Source organism: Equus asinus, chromosome 7, assembly GCF_041296235.1.
Source record: "Equus asinus isolate D_3611 breed Donkey chromosome 7, EquAss-T2T_v2, whole genome shotgun sequence".
Taxonomy (NCBI): Eukaryota; Metazoa; Chordata; class Mammalia; order Perissodactyla; family Equidae; genus Equus; species Equus asinus.
Window position 1 is genome coordinate 78,391,710 of NC_091796.1, and position 17,385 is coordinate 78,409,094.

General features: G+C 45.5%; 1 protein-coding gene and 1 long non-coding RNA gene across 3 annotated transcripts in view; one reads left to right on the forward strand and one right to left on the reverse strand.

The window, feature by feature from the left end:
• SLC39A9 (solute carrier family 39 member 9) overlaps positions 1–7,540 on the forward strand; it is a 50,245-nt gene extending 42,705 nt beyond the window's left edge. For both annotated transcript variants that reach the window (XM_014867206.3, XM_044773871.2), the window contains 3 exons: positions 934–1,019; positions 1,536–1,670; positions 3,532–7,540. In XM_014867206.3, the coding sequence (XP_014722692.1) occupies positions 934–1,019; positions 1,536–1,670; positions 3,532–3,762 (452 nt within the window). In that variant the 3' untranslated portion in view covers positions 3,763–7,540. The remainder of the gene's footprint in view (positions 1–933; positions 1,020–1,535; positions 1,671–3,531) is intronic.
• A 7,612-nt stretch (positions 7,541–15,152) lies between these two features.
• On the reverse strand, positions 15,153–17,326 carry LOC123287135 (uncharacterized). Its single transcript, XR_011504648.1, has 3 exons — positions 17,055–17,326; positions 15,682–15,785; positions 15,153–15,347 (listed from the first exon to the last, which is right to left on the reverse strand). It is a non-coding gene; the product is annotated as an uncharacterized lncRNA (long non-coding RNA).
• Positions 17,327–17,385: the final 59 nt, after the last annotated feature.

Below are 17,385 nucleotides of genomic sequence, written 5' to 3' on the forward strand. Positions count from 1 at the left end.
CTTTTCTGTCGCACAGTGGGAGGCTTAGTGTTCACATCACAGGGACCATCCAGATGAAATGCTCTCAGGCCGGCCTGGGGGAAAGGCTTGCTTAATGAAGTGCTCTGGCACAAGTATAAGCCCTGGCCTACTCAGTATCACGGGTTTGCAAGCTAAGAATGATTTTTGTATTTGTTAATGGATGGAAAAAAAAGGCTGTGTTGTGGCACATGAAAATTACATGAAATTCAAATTTCAGCATCCATTAAGTTTTACTGGAACACAGCCATGCCCACTTGTTTAACTATTATCCGTGGCTGCTTTTGCACAATAATGGCAGAGTTGAGTAGTTGCAAGAGACCAAATGGCCTGCAAAGCCTAGAATATTTCCTATCTGGCCCTTTAAGAAGCAGTTTGCTCACCTCTGCCCTGGAGCTCCATCTGGAGGAGCCCTGGTGCCCAGTGTGCGCTCCAAGTGCAGAGGTAGGCGGCAGACAGCGGGAGTCTCCTCATTGCTGATTGGGCATGCCTTAGATCATAACCCGGTTACACAGAGTCCTGGTGTCCTGATTTTGTTTTTTCATCTGCAAGATTCAGAGATGTTTCCTTGGAAATTCTTTGATATTTCTGTTGTTATAATTTGATTAATCAGTGGATTTTGAGCATCATACTTTTTCCAGTGCCAACAACAACAATAATATTTGACATATTGAATATTCTGGGCCAGGTGATAAACTCTTTACATACGTTATCTCATTTAACCTTCATGAAAACCCTAAGAATACATGCTTTATTGAACCCATTTTAGAGATGAGAAGGCCAAGGTTCAGAGAGGTCAAATAACCTTCCCAAAGTCAAATCCAGCTCCACCCGACTTTAAAGCACACGCACTCCACCACTACAGTTATAGTTGTTATTATTTATAGTCTCATGTTTCTCTTTTTCCAAATTTAGCTGACGGTGTTGCTTTGGGAGCAGCAGCTTCTACTTCACAGACCAGCGTCCAGTTAATTGTGTTTGTAGCAATAATGCTACATAAGGTAAGCAAAATTTCCGTGTAAGATTTGATACTGAATATATTCATAATTAAAATTGCCCTGGTCATTAACATTTTTCTAGAATGGGAAAATTTTTTTTAGTTATTTTCATAATTGCTCTTCATTTTAGACAGTTGAATAAATCTGTTCATAGCTGGGTTTTTTGCTACCATTTTCTTAAACTTTTACTTGAAGAGGTTTTATTTTTTTATGGTCATATACTCAAACTGTTAAATTCTCTACAGATTTCTCTATTTCATAGTAATTTTTGTTCATAAACATTTCTCTTTTCTTACACTCTTTTCTTGTCTACTTTTCTTTTCCTCCTATCCAAAAAACACACACATACAAGTAGGATATTTTCTTAGCTTAGAACATCAATTCCTAAAAGGCAGAACTCAGTCTGGGTACTATGCCTGGCTTTTTTATATAAGAATTCAGTCAAATGACATGTACTTCGTAGTATAGAAGCAATCCATACTTCTGGAGTAATAATAAGGGCTAATTATTCTTTTCCAGGCACCAGCTGCTTTTGGGCTGGTTTCCTTCTTAATGCATGCTGGCCTGGAGCGGAATCGAATCAGAAAGCACTTACTGGTCTTTGCCCTGGCAGCACCAGTTATGTCCATGGTGACATACTTAGGACTAAGTAAGGTAAGTCTGACTCATTCCTAGCTTATCTAGACAAATGTCTCACTCATTCTTTTGTGATCTCCTACATCTTATGGCTTCTTGTGTTGAATTTTTCAATTAAATTACCCCCTCGAACTCAAGAGCCAGCCCTGATGGCCTAGTGGTTAAAGTTCACTGCTTACTACTTCGGCGGCCCAGGTTCACTTCACCATTGCAGAACCACACCACCTGTCTGTCAGTTGCCGTGCTATGGCGGTGGCTCACGTAGAAGAACTAGAAAGACTTACAACTAGGATGTACAACCATGCACTGGGGCTTTGGGGAAGGAGAAAAAAAAGAGGAAGACTGGCAACGGATGTTAGCTCAGGCTGAATCTTGCCCTTCAGAGAAAAACAAAACTCAAAATAAAATTTGGAGTAAAAACCCATCACAAGGTAAATGTCTTAGTTCCAGGTCAATTCCCTTCATAAATTTAAAGCATTTCGTTATTCATTTAATTCAAGAACTTCCCCATCAGTTCCAAAAATATTTCCACAAATATGTGATCTTTAAAATAATGTAACTTAAACCTAACCAGACATGCTAATTTTGACAGATGCATACTAAGTCATAATAATACGTCTGTAATGTTTAAATAGGCACATGCAGCATGGGTGACAAGCATGCAGCAGCTTTGAGAGGAGTAAAGGATGAGCAGAGGTGTCTGTATTCAGCTCAGACTCAGATTCTGCTCCCAGCTCTCATATCACTGAACATTAAATATCCAGTTCTTTATCATTGCACGGAACATGGCTTCACACCTGAGACAGCAGTGTCATCTGTCAGCTCAGAGCCTGGGCATTCTTCCCTGTTCTTCATGCTGGACCATTCCCTGCCTTGCAATTCTGTCTATTAAGGCTGCAGCTCCTGGCAACAACCATCCCCGTTGTACTTAAATGTCAACTGACAGGTGACAGGAGGAAAATCTTAGAACCCCTCTGTTTCAGGGCTAGTTTGTGGGAACTGCTTTCCCCCATACCCTCTCTCAAGGTCATTGATTCTTCTGAGTGTCATTCGATTCATATTTGATCTAGTAAGAGTTGTATTTAAAGGAACAGATGAGAAATGACATGGTTAATGGTTAAGCTCCTTTCCGTCAAGGGTGTGTTGATCTGGATTGCTAACAAATGGGGTGTTATAAAACCCTTTCTGTTCACCTGAAAAGCCTTATCTTCTTTCAGTCAGTGAGCATTATGTAGTCCTTTTTAAGTATTACTCTATTTAGCACTCCATGGATCAGTGTAAGTTTTTAGAACTTTTAGCAGGAAGGCATGATAATTCTGGAGGCATACAGTTACATGGTACATTTATGGCATATTCTTTTCTTCAAATATTAACTAATTGTGTTAGTCCATAGGTCCACTTTTTAAATAGAAAAAGTTGAAATTAGTTGTTTAAAGATTAGCTTATGAGATATTTCTAAGCTCTGTGAGGGCAGGTACTGCATCATCATTACCATGTATCTCAAGCACTGGCTTAGAGCCTCGTACTTAGACAATGTTTGTTAAATATTAGTAGACTAAATAAATGAATGTGTGAAATTTAATACCTGCATTAATAATGCTGTTGATTCCATCTTAAGAATAATACAGACCAAACCTGTTAAACCAGACTCGAAGTTTGTTTGAAAAAGCAATTGTGTACATCACCAATAGTCTGAAACTTATTTGGAAACTTCCCATGAATAACAAAATTGCTCTGATTTCAAGATGTCCCCAGTGTCCCAGATGGCTCCAGTTGTGAATATCGAGTGGTTTTTATTGGGACTTCTTCCTGACCCTGAATTTTACTTGACTTAATTTTTCTTCTTTCTTTCTCTCTCTCTCTCTCTCTTAATTCACAGAGCAGTAAAGAAGCGCTTTCAGAGGTCAATGCCACTGGAGTGGCCATGCTTTTCTCTGCCGGGACATTTCTTTATGTTGCCACAGTACACGTCCTCCCTGAGGTGGGCGGAATCGGGCACAGCCACAAACCCGACGCCACTGGAGGGAGAGGCCTCAGCCGCCTGGAGGTGGCAGCTCTGGTTCTGGGTTGCCTCATCCCACTCATCCTGTCAGTAGGACACCAGCATTAAACGTTCAGGTTCCAGCCTCAGTCCATGGCCGTTTGCCATCCAGTGAGAACAGCTGGCACATGATAGCTGCTCACATCCTCAGTCTCTTGGCTCGCCTTGCCCATCTCACCTGTATTCCTGGAGTCCGGAGGGAGGTGAGATTAAAACCTGGAGTAATGGAAAGCTTTTAGAGTAGAAGCAACACGTTGAGATTGGATACAGACATTCCGTTGTATTGTCTTTTAAAAGGCCCTTGGCATTTTGAGTTTTGATGTTTCTCTTAACCCTATTCTCAGGGAAGATGGAATTTAGTTTAAGGAAAAGTGGAGAACTTCATACTCACAATGAAATAGTAATTATGAAAATACAGTGTTCTGTTATTAAGCTCAATCTCTTTCGTAGTTTAGAGGCTTTGCCACTTTCTTTCTTGATTTTAATGTGGTTCTCACCATGTAAGACCGGTGCTTTAGCATCTATGCCACATCCCTTGATAGAAGGTCATAATGCCTACTATCTTAGATGCTAAAGATAATTGTGGTAAACTTGGGGCTAGAGTCAAGAAAATGACGGCAAGACACATTGAAAACTGACTTTATACTTGAGTGAGATGTCCATTGACGAGGCATGTCTCGAGAGACTTAAACCCCTCCTTCTGCACGCACCTCTCTAAAGGGAGCCTGCAATTCCATCACGTGGAGCCACAGAGGGGGACTAGCTTCTAAAGAGGTGACTGGTATTTTGTAGCATTTCTTTTTAAGTTTTCCTTGGCAGAATACCTGCCTCCAACACATTCTTACAGTGGAGCCAAGTTCTGGTAGGTTCAGGCCTAGGCTTTCCTTCCAGAACAGTCAGATCCCAAAGTATCTTTGGAAATTAAGGGGTGTTAAATTTTAAATGAATTTCGATAGTTAATGCCATCTTTGTAGTAACATTTTTGAAGGTAAGATTACCAAAACCTATGTTGTCCTTTTTTTCTTTTTAAGTATTTATCTTAGCAGATCAGCAGTCCCTCTGGCAAAATATGTGGTGTCCGTTGGGGAGTGCTAGGTCAGCGTCACGTAAGCACCTGTAGCAGTAAAGAAAGTCAAGATATATCACAAACGGGAAGTGTTTGCCTGCTGATTTAAAGCTTATTGAAATCATGTCTCGTGTCTTCATCTTTTCTTTTCCATGCTTATCTCCTAACTTTTCCCTCTAGCCCCACCTCCCTACAATTTGCTGCATACTGCTGGGGGCGATGTTAATATTTGTGTGAGTTGAATTCTCATAAGGACAACCACTTCTTGAACTGTGATGGTGAAGATGATATTGTCTCTATTCTTTATTCCCTTCAATGAAGTTATCTTTGTGTCAAATGCAGCTTTGTTCAGCCCTTAAAACATCACTTCCTCATGTGTGAGATGACACAATCACTAATATTCTGGTAATTTAAACAATTGAGATAGTAAAAGTGTTAAACAAACTAAGATAATTTTTCCATATTTGCCAAAATCCCCGTAAACTTTGTGTTATCAAATGCGTGTAATATTGTATTATTAATTTATTTTGATTTTCTGTACCATTTCAAAACACGTTACATAAAGAGGGAACCAAGACTATTTTCTTCAGAGCAGAGCATTTAGGAGTTTGTAAAAGGTTTCATGTGACGCATAAGCCAGCATGCCTACGATTTATTTCCTTCCTAGATTTGTCACCAGGTCAGCAGCTATGGAAGTAGAACTCACAAGCCCTCTGCTGGCTGTAGACCAAAGTAGCATCAATAGGGCACGGTTTTGTGTAGTGGCTGGCACCCACGGCATACAATAGGAAGACCAAGGGAAGGTACAGGGTGGAAAGTCTAAGTGACTTTCCCATTAACAGCCCTGAGGAGAGTCATGAGGTTTCATCTGGTCCTTCAGAATGACAGGATTGCCTTGATTCTCCCTGGAAATTGACTTTGTTAAATAAACAGCACATCTTAGTGTCTGGTTTAGTTTGGATAGTAGCACTTTCTATCATATCGTGTGTGCAGTGATCAGACATTTGTTCTACTGGCCAAAGCCTCTTTCAGCAGTGCCTTGCCATCCCTTAAGAGTTTGGCTAGAATATCTTGCTGGGTAGGGCCTTGAACTCTGGCGAGGATTGAACCATCTAATTTCCAAATTTGCCTTCCCCTCTCAACCTCACATTAACAAGCAAAACTTTCAAGACCTATCAGCTCTCCGAAACTGTGGGCTTTCCCTGATTTTAAAACTGCTGCCTCAGGAACTACTCACTCCTCTCCTGGTCAGCAGGCAGAAATAGCCATACTCATCTAATCTCATAGGGCTCAAATGCATCTTCAGGCAGGAGGGACCCGAGCAGCATGGCAGAGACCTCCTTCATGGGGGAAGAGCTTGGGCATGGTGGGCAGTGTTCCAGGACAGGCCACATTGGTGGTCAGTTACTGACACAGTTCAGTTCCCTTTTCCTCTTGTTTAAAAGCACCTTCTTAGATGTGGATGCCTTAATGCTCTCACACCTTTGAAAACATTGGCAATACTTAAGTTGCTGCCGTGATTACAAATGGAATTATTGGCTACCAAAGAGATGCAGTTGATGATGAAAAGCATGGTCCTTCCTTCCTCATAACCAAAGTTAATCTTAATTGCAATTTGACTCTCTTTCCTTGGTAGGGATAGACTTTCTTCAGAGTCTGAGTATTCTCTTAAGTGGCAAATTAAGTTGAAAAAAACTCCTGATCCATTGCCCTCACATTCTCCAGCACATTGCTTATCAGTCCCCATTTCCCTGAAGCAGCCATGTTCCAGATCCGATGGCTTTTCTGGGTGCGCTGCTGCCAAATTTCTTTCTTTGGCAAAGGTTCTGCACTGGAGTGGAGCAAGTTGGAAAAGGTGCCACCTGTAGAGGCCATGTGTTTTCTCTTCCCCTCACCTTTTTATTTCCCTATTCAAAACAACCCCATTGGCCCTGTTCCTGTATTTTGAATCATAAGAAAAAAGAGAGAGGTGGCCGTGTTGAGTGGTCAGTTCTTTGTAGAAAGGAGGAAAGGTAATTGTATGTTCTTACCAGCCTATTTCTAAGTGTCGCTGCCTGGTTTTTCTCTTTTTCAAGGATTAGAACTAGGAGGACACACCAGCATTGGAGTGTATTAAGCCCCTCAGACACATGGTAGCTAGGAACTGAACATGGGAACTGTATTGTCAAGGGCACAAGCCCTCAAAGAATGTTCCTGCCTGTGGGGCCCCTGGGCCTCTTGGGGGACTAAGAATAATGACCAGATTCATCCCAGAACTGCTGCAGGGCGAGGTGAGAACCTCTGTAGGTGTTCCACAGGGGAACCTTCCTTGCATTAGAAAATTTCTGCTGATACAGAGTGGTCCACATCACCCAAAGAGCACTGTTGGAGATGCTGTGAAATTAAGACCAATGATGGAACCCCTTTGTACCTGAGACATCTCAATTCACCTCAGGAGACCTGAGAGAAATTTGTGACTCATAGGAAAGGACCAGACAACCATAAGGAATTCTCTAGATAGGCCCCCAGCCTAACAGAAGGAGATTGGCTTTGATTTTTTTTTTCTGATAGCATCTTCTAGCAAGTTGGAAGTTTTGTGGGATAACACTGCAGTTCCCCTGGTTCAGTAGCCTGAACAGTGATTTTAAATGTCTCTTTTCCTGGATCCTTTGTAAACACATGAAATCATTCCATGGATGGCTGCCTTATAATTTTGTCTCTTTCCACTTTAATTGTGAACGGTTAAAAAATGTTTTTGCTGTTTTCTGATTTGTTTTCTGATATTAAATTTTTATTAGTGCATACCTTGTGTTGGTGGCTCATTACTTACCCTCTCGGCAGTTCATTCTTCTGTTAGACGACCAGACTTGACCCACGTTTGAATATCAGAAAAGGTAAGGAAAAGCTTTGAAGGGCAGAGGAACGATGTACCCACTATATGCACATCCTTTAGGGAAGGAGGGAAGGAAAGGAGAAGGGGAGACTCAGGACTCATACACCGTCTGCCCCAAAGGATACCAATTCATTGATGGGATTTTTGCGTTGCCATTGTTAGCAAATGTTATTTGTGAAGTTCGCTCTGCTCCCAGAAAAGAGGCGAGCAGGCAACAGATCCCAATCACAGTGGATTCATTTCAAAGGGCAGAACTGCTCTATGAGTATATAGAGGTTATAAACAACTGACCCTGGAATAGAGATTTCAATAGAAATGCAATCTAAATTTAATGAATGTTTTCACCCTCTGTGGACTTTAGTACTGGAGCCCATTTTTGACTTCTCTGCAGTTAAGTGTTATATACTGTGGTGTATCACTTAAATGTATAGTTTGTATGTTTAGTCATTAGATTTCATTATTTATTCCTGGTCCACTTTGTGCTTGTTTTCAATGTGTATCACATGGGATATAGCCAGTTACAAAGATTGTGCCTGGAGTGTTACATGTTTCCTGAAAACCTCTCTCGTAAAGAAGAAAATAGGCCAAAAGGACATGGTGTTTATGATCCTGCACCTCTTCCACAAGCCTTCCGGTGAGCGCCTCCTCCCTCCTTTGCCTTGAGCAGTGGACTGTGAAGTCTTAGGAAGCCAGCGGTATTAACAGCCCTTTCATCCTGCTGCCCTGAGATCAAAATGTATATAAATCAAAATGTGGATAAGTAGGTTTAACCGAAAAAGCCAGTAATCCTTATTCTGTTTAGTTTTGTTTCTGATTCTTATACACTAGAGCTGCATCCTACAGTGTAGTTTTTATAATGTGAGAAATAAGCAACCTTGTATCTTGTCCTTAGGTCTAGAATGCCCTTCTCCCAGTTTCCTCCCTTCCTTCAGGTCTGGTCCGGTCTCCTTCAACTAGGCCTCTTGTGATCACCTCATTTAAAATTGTAATCCGCCCCACCCCCACCCCAATGCTTGTTACCCTGTTCTCTTTCTCTTTCTGTACACTGATCACGTTTTCATCTGCTTTATAATAGATGTCTTTACTTTTTCCCTCTTCCCTGATAAAATATAAGTTCCAGGAAGCAAGGTCCTCAATAAATATATGTTAAAGGAATTGGTCTGCCCTGAAGGGGCTCTTTTTTCTCATCTGCACTGTCCCCAGTGGCTGCCCTGATCCCTGGCAGAACCAGCTGCTACCTTTGTGTGGCTCCACCTTTGTCTCACCCTGAGGTGAGGGCTGCTTGGGAGTCAACGAAGAGGTTGGGAGTCTGGGCATGGGACTAAGTGTGCAGGTGGGAAGTTAACTGGGTTCAGGTTACTAATCCAGGACTAACTAACAGTAGTAAGGTACTATGAGACTGATTTAGGGATCTGAAAGTCTGGGCCCCATTTCCTTTGCAGTGTTGGCCATTGCCCCGTTCTATCAATTTGGGATAGGAATGTGAGTGAAATCACATGTCCCCCTCTGATTGCCTCCTTTATAAGGGATCGTGACATTCAAAAGCCATCAGAGGAGGGAGCCCGGTGGAGAGGGATGGGAAGCCAGGACATTTGAGGATGCTTGGAAGGCACTGGGTTGTTTATCTATGTCTGGGATGCTCTTGGGGGCAGAATTGATAACCATCATCAGATACTTAAAGGGCTGTCTGGTGCAGGACAGTATAGATCCTATGTTCTCCAGAGGGGGGAACTGGAAGTAAGCTGAGCCCCGCTTCTCCACTCATCTCTTCATTCAGCAGCTGAGCTCTGCCTATGTACCTGGTACTCCTAGGTGCTGAGTGTACAAGGGAGTAAGGGTCAATTCCAGTCCTTAAAGAGCTTGTGGTTCAGTGAGGGATGCAAACAAGAAAACACAATTGCCAGTAGTGAGGAAAATACTGGGAGACAAGTGCAGGGTGCTTAGAAAACACTTAGGGGCAAGGATGCAGAGTAGGGCTCAGGGAGAGCATCTAGAAGGAGATGGGACCTGCACTGAATTCAAAGGCAGAGCAGAATGAGCTAGTGAAGAAGGTGGGAAGGGTTCTCTGAGCAGAAGGACCTATGTGGGCAAAGGCTTGGTGGACCACAAGAGAATGAACTCTGCACAGAAGGTGCCACTGGCTGAAGGAGAGGGGAGGCAACAGGTGGTGTGCAAGACATGTTGGTTCCCTAGATGACGTCTAAGTTTCCAGATTTAAAATTCTACAGAGAATTTGGCCTTGCCTCAACCAAGGTCCCTTCCCAGGTGTAGTCCTGGCCTGGCCTCTGAGTTCCTGTTACCACATGATGACTCATGCATGTGACAGTCTGCAGTTTCCACATCTAGTGGCTCCTCTCGCACCTCAAGGTGGAGCTTGGTGACTTCCTCCCTCCCTCATCCCTGCTTGTCTCCCCCGCTTCCTGGCTGGGGCCCAAGGACACCCTTCTTTCCTCTTCTGAATATCTGTGTTACAGTTACATACAGAGCACCTGACCTGGCCTGGGAGGGATGCCCAGTCTTCCTTCTATCCTTTGGTTCTCCCTCCCCAACACTCCTGTACCCTCTGCTTTCTGGTTTATTTAAGGGGACATGCCCTGGAACAGGAAGTGTCCCCGTTCTCTATCTTCCTCTGTGTGCTCAGACCTCTATTATCACTGTCTCACCAAAACCTCCACCCTCCACCTCTTGTTTCCTTCCAACCCTCCAGCCCCTGTGTGAATTGGGTCTTCCCCTGTGCAGAGGGTGGGGGGTGGGGCAGGCAGGAATGTGAGTAGAACCTGTGATACGTTTTCTTCTGTCCCTGCCTTCCGTGTTTTGATAAACCAGAAAAGAACATGCTGCTGGATCTGGATAAAATACTCCAAGGATATCTTGATGCTGGGAGTTAGGAGGGACCCTTTTTAATATATGAAGCCACAAGGGTTTCAGAGTAACTTGCCCAACATCTTTTCATTGAGTAAAGCCGGAGCCCCTGGCAACTGGTCCAATGAATTGCTAATTCTGTTCTAGATGAGAAACCAGCACCGTGTCTGTCATTCAGATGTTCTAAGAGAGTGTGTGAGATTGTAACAACAAATCGCTATGGGCTTGTTGGCTAGACTGAGCACAACCCCCTGCCCCCAATGAAATATTATACTTGCTCTTAGAAGCCAAATTGGTGTCTACATTTTAATCCACACATCACCCACAAGGGGGAGCACCGAACACCTTCAGTATTTCTGAGCAGTGTGCTGCCCACAGCGATGCCCTTGGATGCCAAGAGCCCGTGTTAGTGCTGTGAAGCGGCTGGCAGGCTGGCAGGGCAGCAAGGTCCTTGGGCCACCCCCAGAAACACTTCTCCATTGGCAACCTTGGGTGTAAGCAGTTATTGGGCAGAGAGAGAGCAGAAGCCTAGCAAGAGGTTGACGCTGCTGGTAACAGAATTATCTAGTCTAGTGCAAGGGACTCCCTGTCTCAGGACATCTCAAATGTGGGACTGCCTGAGATAGGGCAGTTGGTCTGTGCCAGCACATGCTCTCCCTTGGCTCCCCCATCCCCATAGTCCTTTGGCCTACTGGCTTTGAACCTACCTGCAGTGCCCTCTACTCCACCTCCCCTCCTTCTCGGGTTCCCTGGGAGCAGCCAAGCCCTGCAACTGGTAAAGGAGCCCAAGACCCACCCCTGGCCTTGAGAAATGCAGTCAAAGTGGAATACCATTCAGTAAACAGAGGTAAGTGTTTCAGTCCTCAGAAGAGGAGGGAGTGGCATCAGAAAAGCCTTCACAAAAGAAGAGTCATTTGACTGAATCTTGAAGAACTTTGGAAAGATAAGAAGGAAAGCATTCTAGACTGTGGGAGCAACAAGTAAAAAGAAGATATGAAAACGCCCGCTGGCTTCTCAGAATATTAGAACCAGTGTGGCTGAGTAGAGAGTGTGTGGGAAAGCAACAGGGTGGGCCCGGTCAAATCCAGGACCAGGTTGTGGAGAGTGTTAGAGTCAAAGATCAGGAGTTGGGAACTGGCGTCAAAGGAATGGAGACCCTACCAAGGGTTTGAAATAGGAAGCTCACGTGATCAGCTTTGGGCCTTGGAAAGGTCACACGAGTGATGGTGGCAAGCTGAGATTCTGTGGGGGATCCTGCTGTAGGCGGAGAGAGCCATCTAAAAAGGCTGCTGCATAGTCCAAGTGGGAGAGGACTACATGAAGCAAGTCGGGAGGCCCAGAGAAGTCCAGTGATTGTCCTTAGTTCACACAGCTAATGGCAGAGCCTGGATGTAAGCCATCTTAACACAAAGAGCGGGTGACAAGTCCGCCTCTAAAGATTGCTTTCACGTACATTCTCAGCCAGCCCCCAGATTCTGTTTTATAGATGAGAGGAAGCTGAGGGCCTAAGAGGTCAGTCTCCGTTTGAGTGTCAGACTCAAAGAAGAAACTGAGTGAAGACACATCAAGACAGTGAGCATTTGTCGAGCTCCTCCTGTATGCCCTGGAGTCCGTCCTCAAGGAGCTCACAGTCTGGAAGGGACATAAACAAATAGAGAAAAACTCCAAACAAGGCAGACACGTGCCAGAGTGGAAGGATGGCAAATGTCCAGATGGACGAAGAGGAGTGTGCAGTTGCGGCTGAATTGGGACCATAGCCTGTGGAATCCTGGAGTCTGAGTGATGGAATTAGAGTTGGAGGAGAGAGAGAGGTTCTGTGGAAGAGATTTGATGCTGCAGCATGGCCTGGCCTGGAGCCCAGATCTGTCTGCCTCTTCTGCTGCTTGGCCCTATAGGGATACATGTGCTGGGCCCAGCCACCAGACTGATCCAGGTGTCAGGACAGCTCAGGGAACCTACAGCAGGAGCGTTCCTGGCTCCTTCACTTGGCACCAGCATGGCCAGCCTGCCTGAGAGTGGGGTCAGGGACAGAGAGGGCTGGGGGCTGAGGAGATGGCACTGTGGGAAGAGCCACTCTCGTCCAGGTTGCTGGGAGCTATTGAGGCCCAATCAGGGTGTGACTCCAGGGAGACCCTTGTCACTGTTTCCTATCTAAGAATGTCTTCCTGCCCATTCCTGGCTGAGGAAGAGGAGAGAGTTAAGTAAGACTCTGTATCTGGCTCACTCTAGCTGAAGTGTAGGATCAGAGAGCTGGACCCCGGTCATTACTCACACATTTGACTACCATAGGCTAGTCATAAGATGGCCATGCTGATACTTGTTTCATGGGACCATGGTGACCACATGAGCCTGTGGACTATGGATAAAAGCAATATTATGGAAATGTATGTTCTTTTGTACAGAAAAGGAAACAATCAACAAAATGAAAAGACCTACAAAATGGGAGAAAATATTTGCAAACCATTTATCTGATAAGGGGTTAATATCCAAAATATATAAGGAACTCATACAACTCAATAATAAAAACACAAGTAACCTGATTAGAAAATGGGCAAATGACCTGAATAGACATATTTCCAAAGACGACATACAAATGGCCAACAGGTACATGAAAAGGTGCTTGGCATCATTAACCAGGGAAATGCAAATCAAAACCACAGTGAAATATCACTTCACACCTGTTAGGACGGCTATCAGGACAAAGACAAGAGATAAGTGCTGACAAGGATGTGGAGAAAAGGGAGCCCTTGTGCACTGTTGGGAATGTAAATTGGTGCAGCTACTATGGAAAACAGCATGGAGGTTCCTCAAAAAATTAAAAGTAGAACTACCATATGATTCAGCAACTCCACTTCTGGGTATTTATCCAAAGGAAATGAAACCAATATCTTGAAGAGATGTATGCACTCCTATGATCATTGCAGCATTATTTACAATAGCTAACACATGGAAACAACCTAAGTGCCCATTGATGGATGAATGGATAAAGAAAATGTGCTGTATATATATATATACACACACACAATGCAATATTATTTAACCATAAAAAAGAAGGAAATTCTGCCATTCGCAACAACATGGATGAACCTGGAGGACATTGTGCTAAGTGAAATAAGCCAGACACAGAAAGACAAACACTGTGTGATCTCACTTATAAATGCGGAATCTAAACAGTCAAATTCATAGAACCAGAAAGTAGAATGGTGGTTCCCAGGGGCAGGGAGGTGGGGGAATTGGGGACACGCTGGTCAAAGGGGACAAACTTTCAGTTGTAAGATGAATAACTTCTGGGGATCTAATGTACAGTTAACAATACTGTATTGTACACTTGAAATTTGCTAAGAGAGCAGATCTTAAGTATTCTCACAACAGACAAAAAAAACTATGTGAGGTGATGGATGTGGTAACCAGCTTGATTATGGTAAGCATTTCCCAATGTACATATATTAAATCATCACACTGTAACCTTAAAAAAAACATGTTGTACAGCCTAAATACATATATATAATTTTTACTTGTCAATCATACCTCGATAAAGCTGGAGAAAAAAAAAACTGTAAGAAGAAGGTGGCCGGCCTGGTGGAGGAGTGTTTAAGTTTGCATGTTCTGCTTCAGCGGCCCTGGGTTCGCCAGTTCAGATCCCAGGTGTGGACCTATGCACCACTTGTCAAGCTATGCTGTGGCAGGCATCCCCTATATAAGGTAGAGGAAGATAGGCACGGATGTTAACTCAGGGTCAGTCTTCCTCAGCAAAAAGAGGAGGATTGGCAGCAGATGTTAGCTCAGGGCTAATCTTCCTCAAAAAAACTGTAAGAAAAAGAAAATGTATGCTCATTATTAGAAGTGTATTCCTGAACACAGCTGAGAGGCTGGAATTTTATATTGCAAGTAGAATTGCATCTTCAGTTCTGTAGGGACTTTGAGCCTTGGGTGAGTTGGCAATTGAGAGAAATTACTAGAAAAAAAAAGGGAAAGACTGAAAGAAAGATCTGCATTTTCCCAGACTACACGTCACCTGGCAGTGTGCTGGGTATGATCAAGTATCTCAATCCTGCCACTTTCCCTCATTCAACACATACTTGAGGGCCTATCCTGTTCCAGGAAATGACCGGCTGAGTGATCTTAAGGAGACAACTTTTTTGAACTTCATTTTCCTCATCTGGAAAACTAAAAATAATATGTACCTCGTTGGGGCTGTCTCAAACATTAAATGAAATAGATAAGATGTAAACTAGATATTTGGAATATCAGCTCTGTGTCTGAGCATGTAGGGCCCTCAGGACCTTGAGTTTCCACCCCGACTGGTCTCCCTTCACTCCTGATAAGACTGGGCGGCCCTGGCCCATACTCGGTCTAGGGCACTGGATCGGCAGCCGGCTTGTTTTGTCTTCCGCAGAACTGTCTGCCAGGCATTCAGCACTCCCAACAGCTGGGGCAGAGAACACAATGGAAGCAGAAACGGCTTCTCCAAGGCTGACTTGGCATGATCTGGACTGGTTAGTGGAGGGAAGCAGAAGCCAGTTAGGTCTCCAGAAAGCCATCAAACTCACGCTGGTTGTCTGAAGGCAGTCTTTCCACCCAGCCTTAGCCATCATTAGCTAAGGCCTGTTCAGATGTCCTGCATGCAGGGGGAATGGGCAAAGATTGGTTACTCCTTACCACTGACAAAATGTGAGCTGTATTTCTTCCAGTGAAGACACCGAACTTTTCCCAGGAACCATCTGGGCTCACACAGCCCTTCTCCTTGGCGAGGCCATCCTTAAAAACTATTGTAGGTGCCCTGCCTTTCTCCCACCTCTGGCTCGCGAGCTCATCACTAGTTCTTCATCACAAGCAGCCAAAGCTGGTACTGACCTGATTAAGCAAAAAAGGACTTAATTTATTAAAAGGATATTGGCAGGGCCAAAGAGCCAGGCCTGACCCGAGGTGAAGCTTCCAGGAATGCAATCCAAAACCAGGCTGCAGAAGCGACCTGGAGAGGGCGCTGCTGCCACAGAGCACTCAATGCTGCCATTTGTGTGCTGCCAGGAGCCATCTGCCTGTTCCTGCCACTGCAGCCATGCAAGCCCTGCTTGCTGCATTGGGAACGAAAGCTCGCAGCCACAGCTGCCCCCCAAAACGCGTCAGATGCCTTTGGTACCACCACCTTCCCTTGAGAAACTGATGCCTGTGCACTCGTTTTCCTTACATGTTGTCACCTGCAACTCTTTCCTGGTACCCCTGACCAGAGAACTCCACATCACAGGCTTCTAACACCAGTTTTCTAGCTTCCATCTGGGAAAAACAGGACTCCTAAAGTGGGAAATTTTCCAAGCATTAGAACATGTGTCAAAAATAACCAAACAATGAGTGAAATATCCACTTTGCACTCTACCCATGAGTGCATCCTCCTAGTCCTGTCTCCTCCCACCTGGTGGACCCCGGGCCCTGTGTGAAGGCTGGGCCTGAGAGGTTCTGCAGGGGCACGTGAGTCATGGGGAGCACGAGGGAATTCAGATGGGTCCCTTTGGACGGAGAGTACCGAGGAGATGTGCCTGGATTTGGGAAGCCCAGAGTCGTTTAGTGGAAGTGTGCCAGAGTTTGAGAGCCCCTTGGGAGGCCCCTAGACTCCTAAAATGTTAGACCTGGGAAGGCCTGGGGAAGCATCTAGTGAGGATCAAATCCTACAAAGAGGAGCCAGGCAGGTAGTAAGTGAGTGAGGTGACTCTGTGGAGAATGCCATTTCGGCATTAAAATTTAAAATTTTAAAAAGGCATGCAAATGCTGAGAAGAGTTAGAAAGTGGTTGTCTGGGAGAGATGGGGATGGAGAGCTGACCAGACAGGAGCATGAGGGAACTCTCTGGGGCAATGGAAACGTTCTGCATCTTGCTTGTGTATACACTCATCAAATAAATACATACTTAACATCTGTGCATTTTATTATATATTAATTACGCCTCATGTTTTCACTTGGGCAAGTTAATGAGGTATATAAACTGATCTGGTTCTCAGGCTACCCATTTGCAAACTACTGTTTCCATTCGACTTCATCTTACATGTGAGGAATCAGAGACGCTGTGTTACAGCGGTTTTCCCGGGGGCGCAGCTGAACCCTGACCGCCCGGGGATGCCCGGCGGCTCCTCAGCCTGCGAAAGGGTGACTGCGGCCGGTCCAGCCGGCTGCCTCTTTCTGCGCCAACTCACTTTCTCGCCTTTGGAGCGGTGCCGGTGGGCAGCCGTGCTAGGAGCCTTTCGGCGGGCGGTCCCCAGGGGCTGGACAGACATCTGCTCCCGCCTGAAGTGAGCGGGTCACCTGGAGCCTTCGAGAGGAGCGGAAGCGGATGGAGCGCCCGGCCCCAGGGAGCACGAGATAAATCACAGCCGCGCACTGCGCTGACAGCTCGGGGTTGGCACCCAGCGCCAAATGCCGACGCAGACGGCCAACTTCTGGGGAAAGAAATCCGATCCGGGCGAGGCAGCGGCGGCGCAAAGTGAAACCCACCTGAGGGGGCGGGGAGGGGCGGGCAGCGGCCGCCGGCCCCGGCGCAGCCTCCTCTCGGGGCGGGCGCTCCGGGACTTACCGAAGTCTCACCGGGCCACCCCCTCGCCCAAGGAGGTGCAGACATCTCCGCTTGACAGGTGAGAGGCTCACCGCAGCCTCATGGAGCTATGTCAGGACTGAGGTGGGACTCGAAGCCCGGCTGTCTGACACCAAACACTTGCTCCTTACTCTCCCCCACCCAAAGGGATCTGCAGGAGAGACTCCAAGCCCATCACAAAGCAGACGTGTCCCCAGTATCGCTGTAGGCGCGGCAGACGGGGGGGAATCCGGGGGAGAGATGGACGCGAGGGTGGGGGTGGGGAAGTGCTGTGGCCGCAACCCGGGGCAGGGCGACCCGCCGGGGCCTTCCG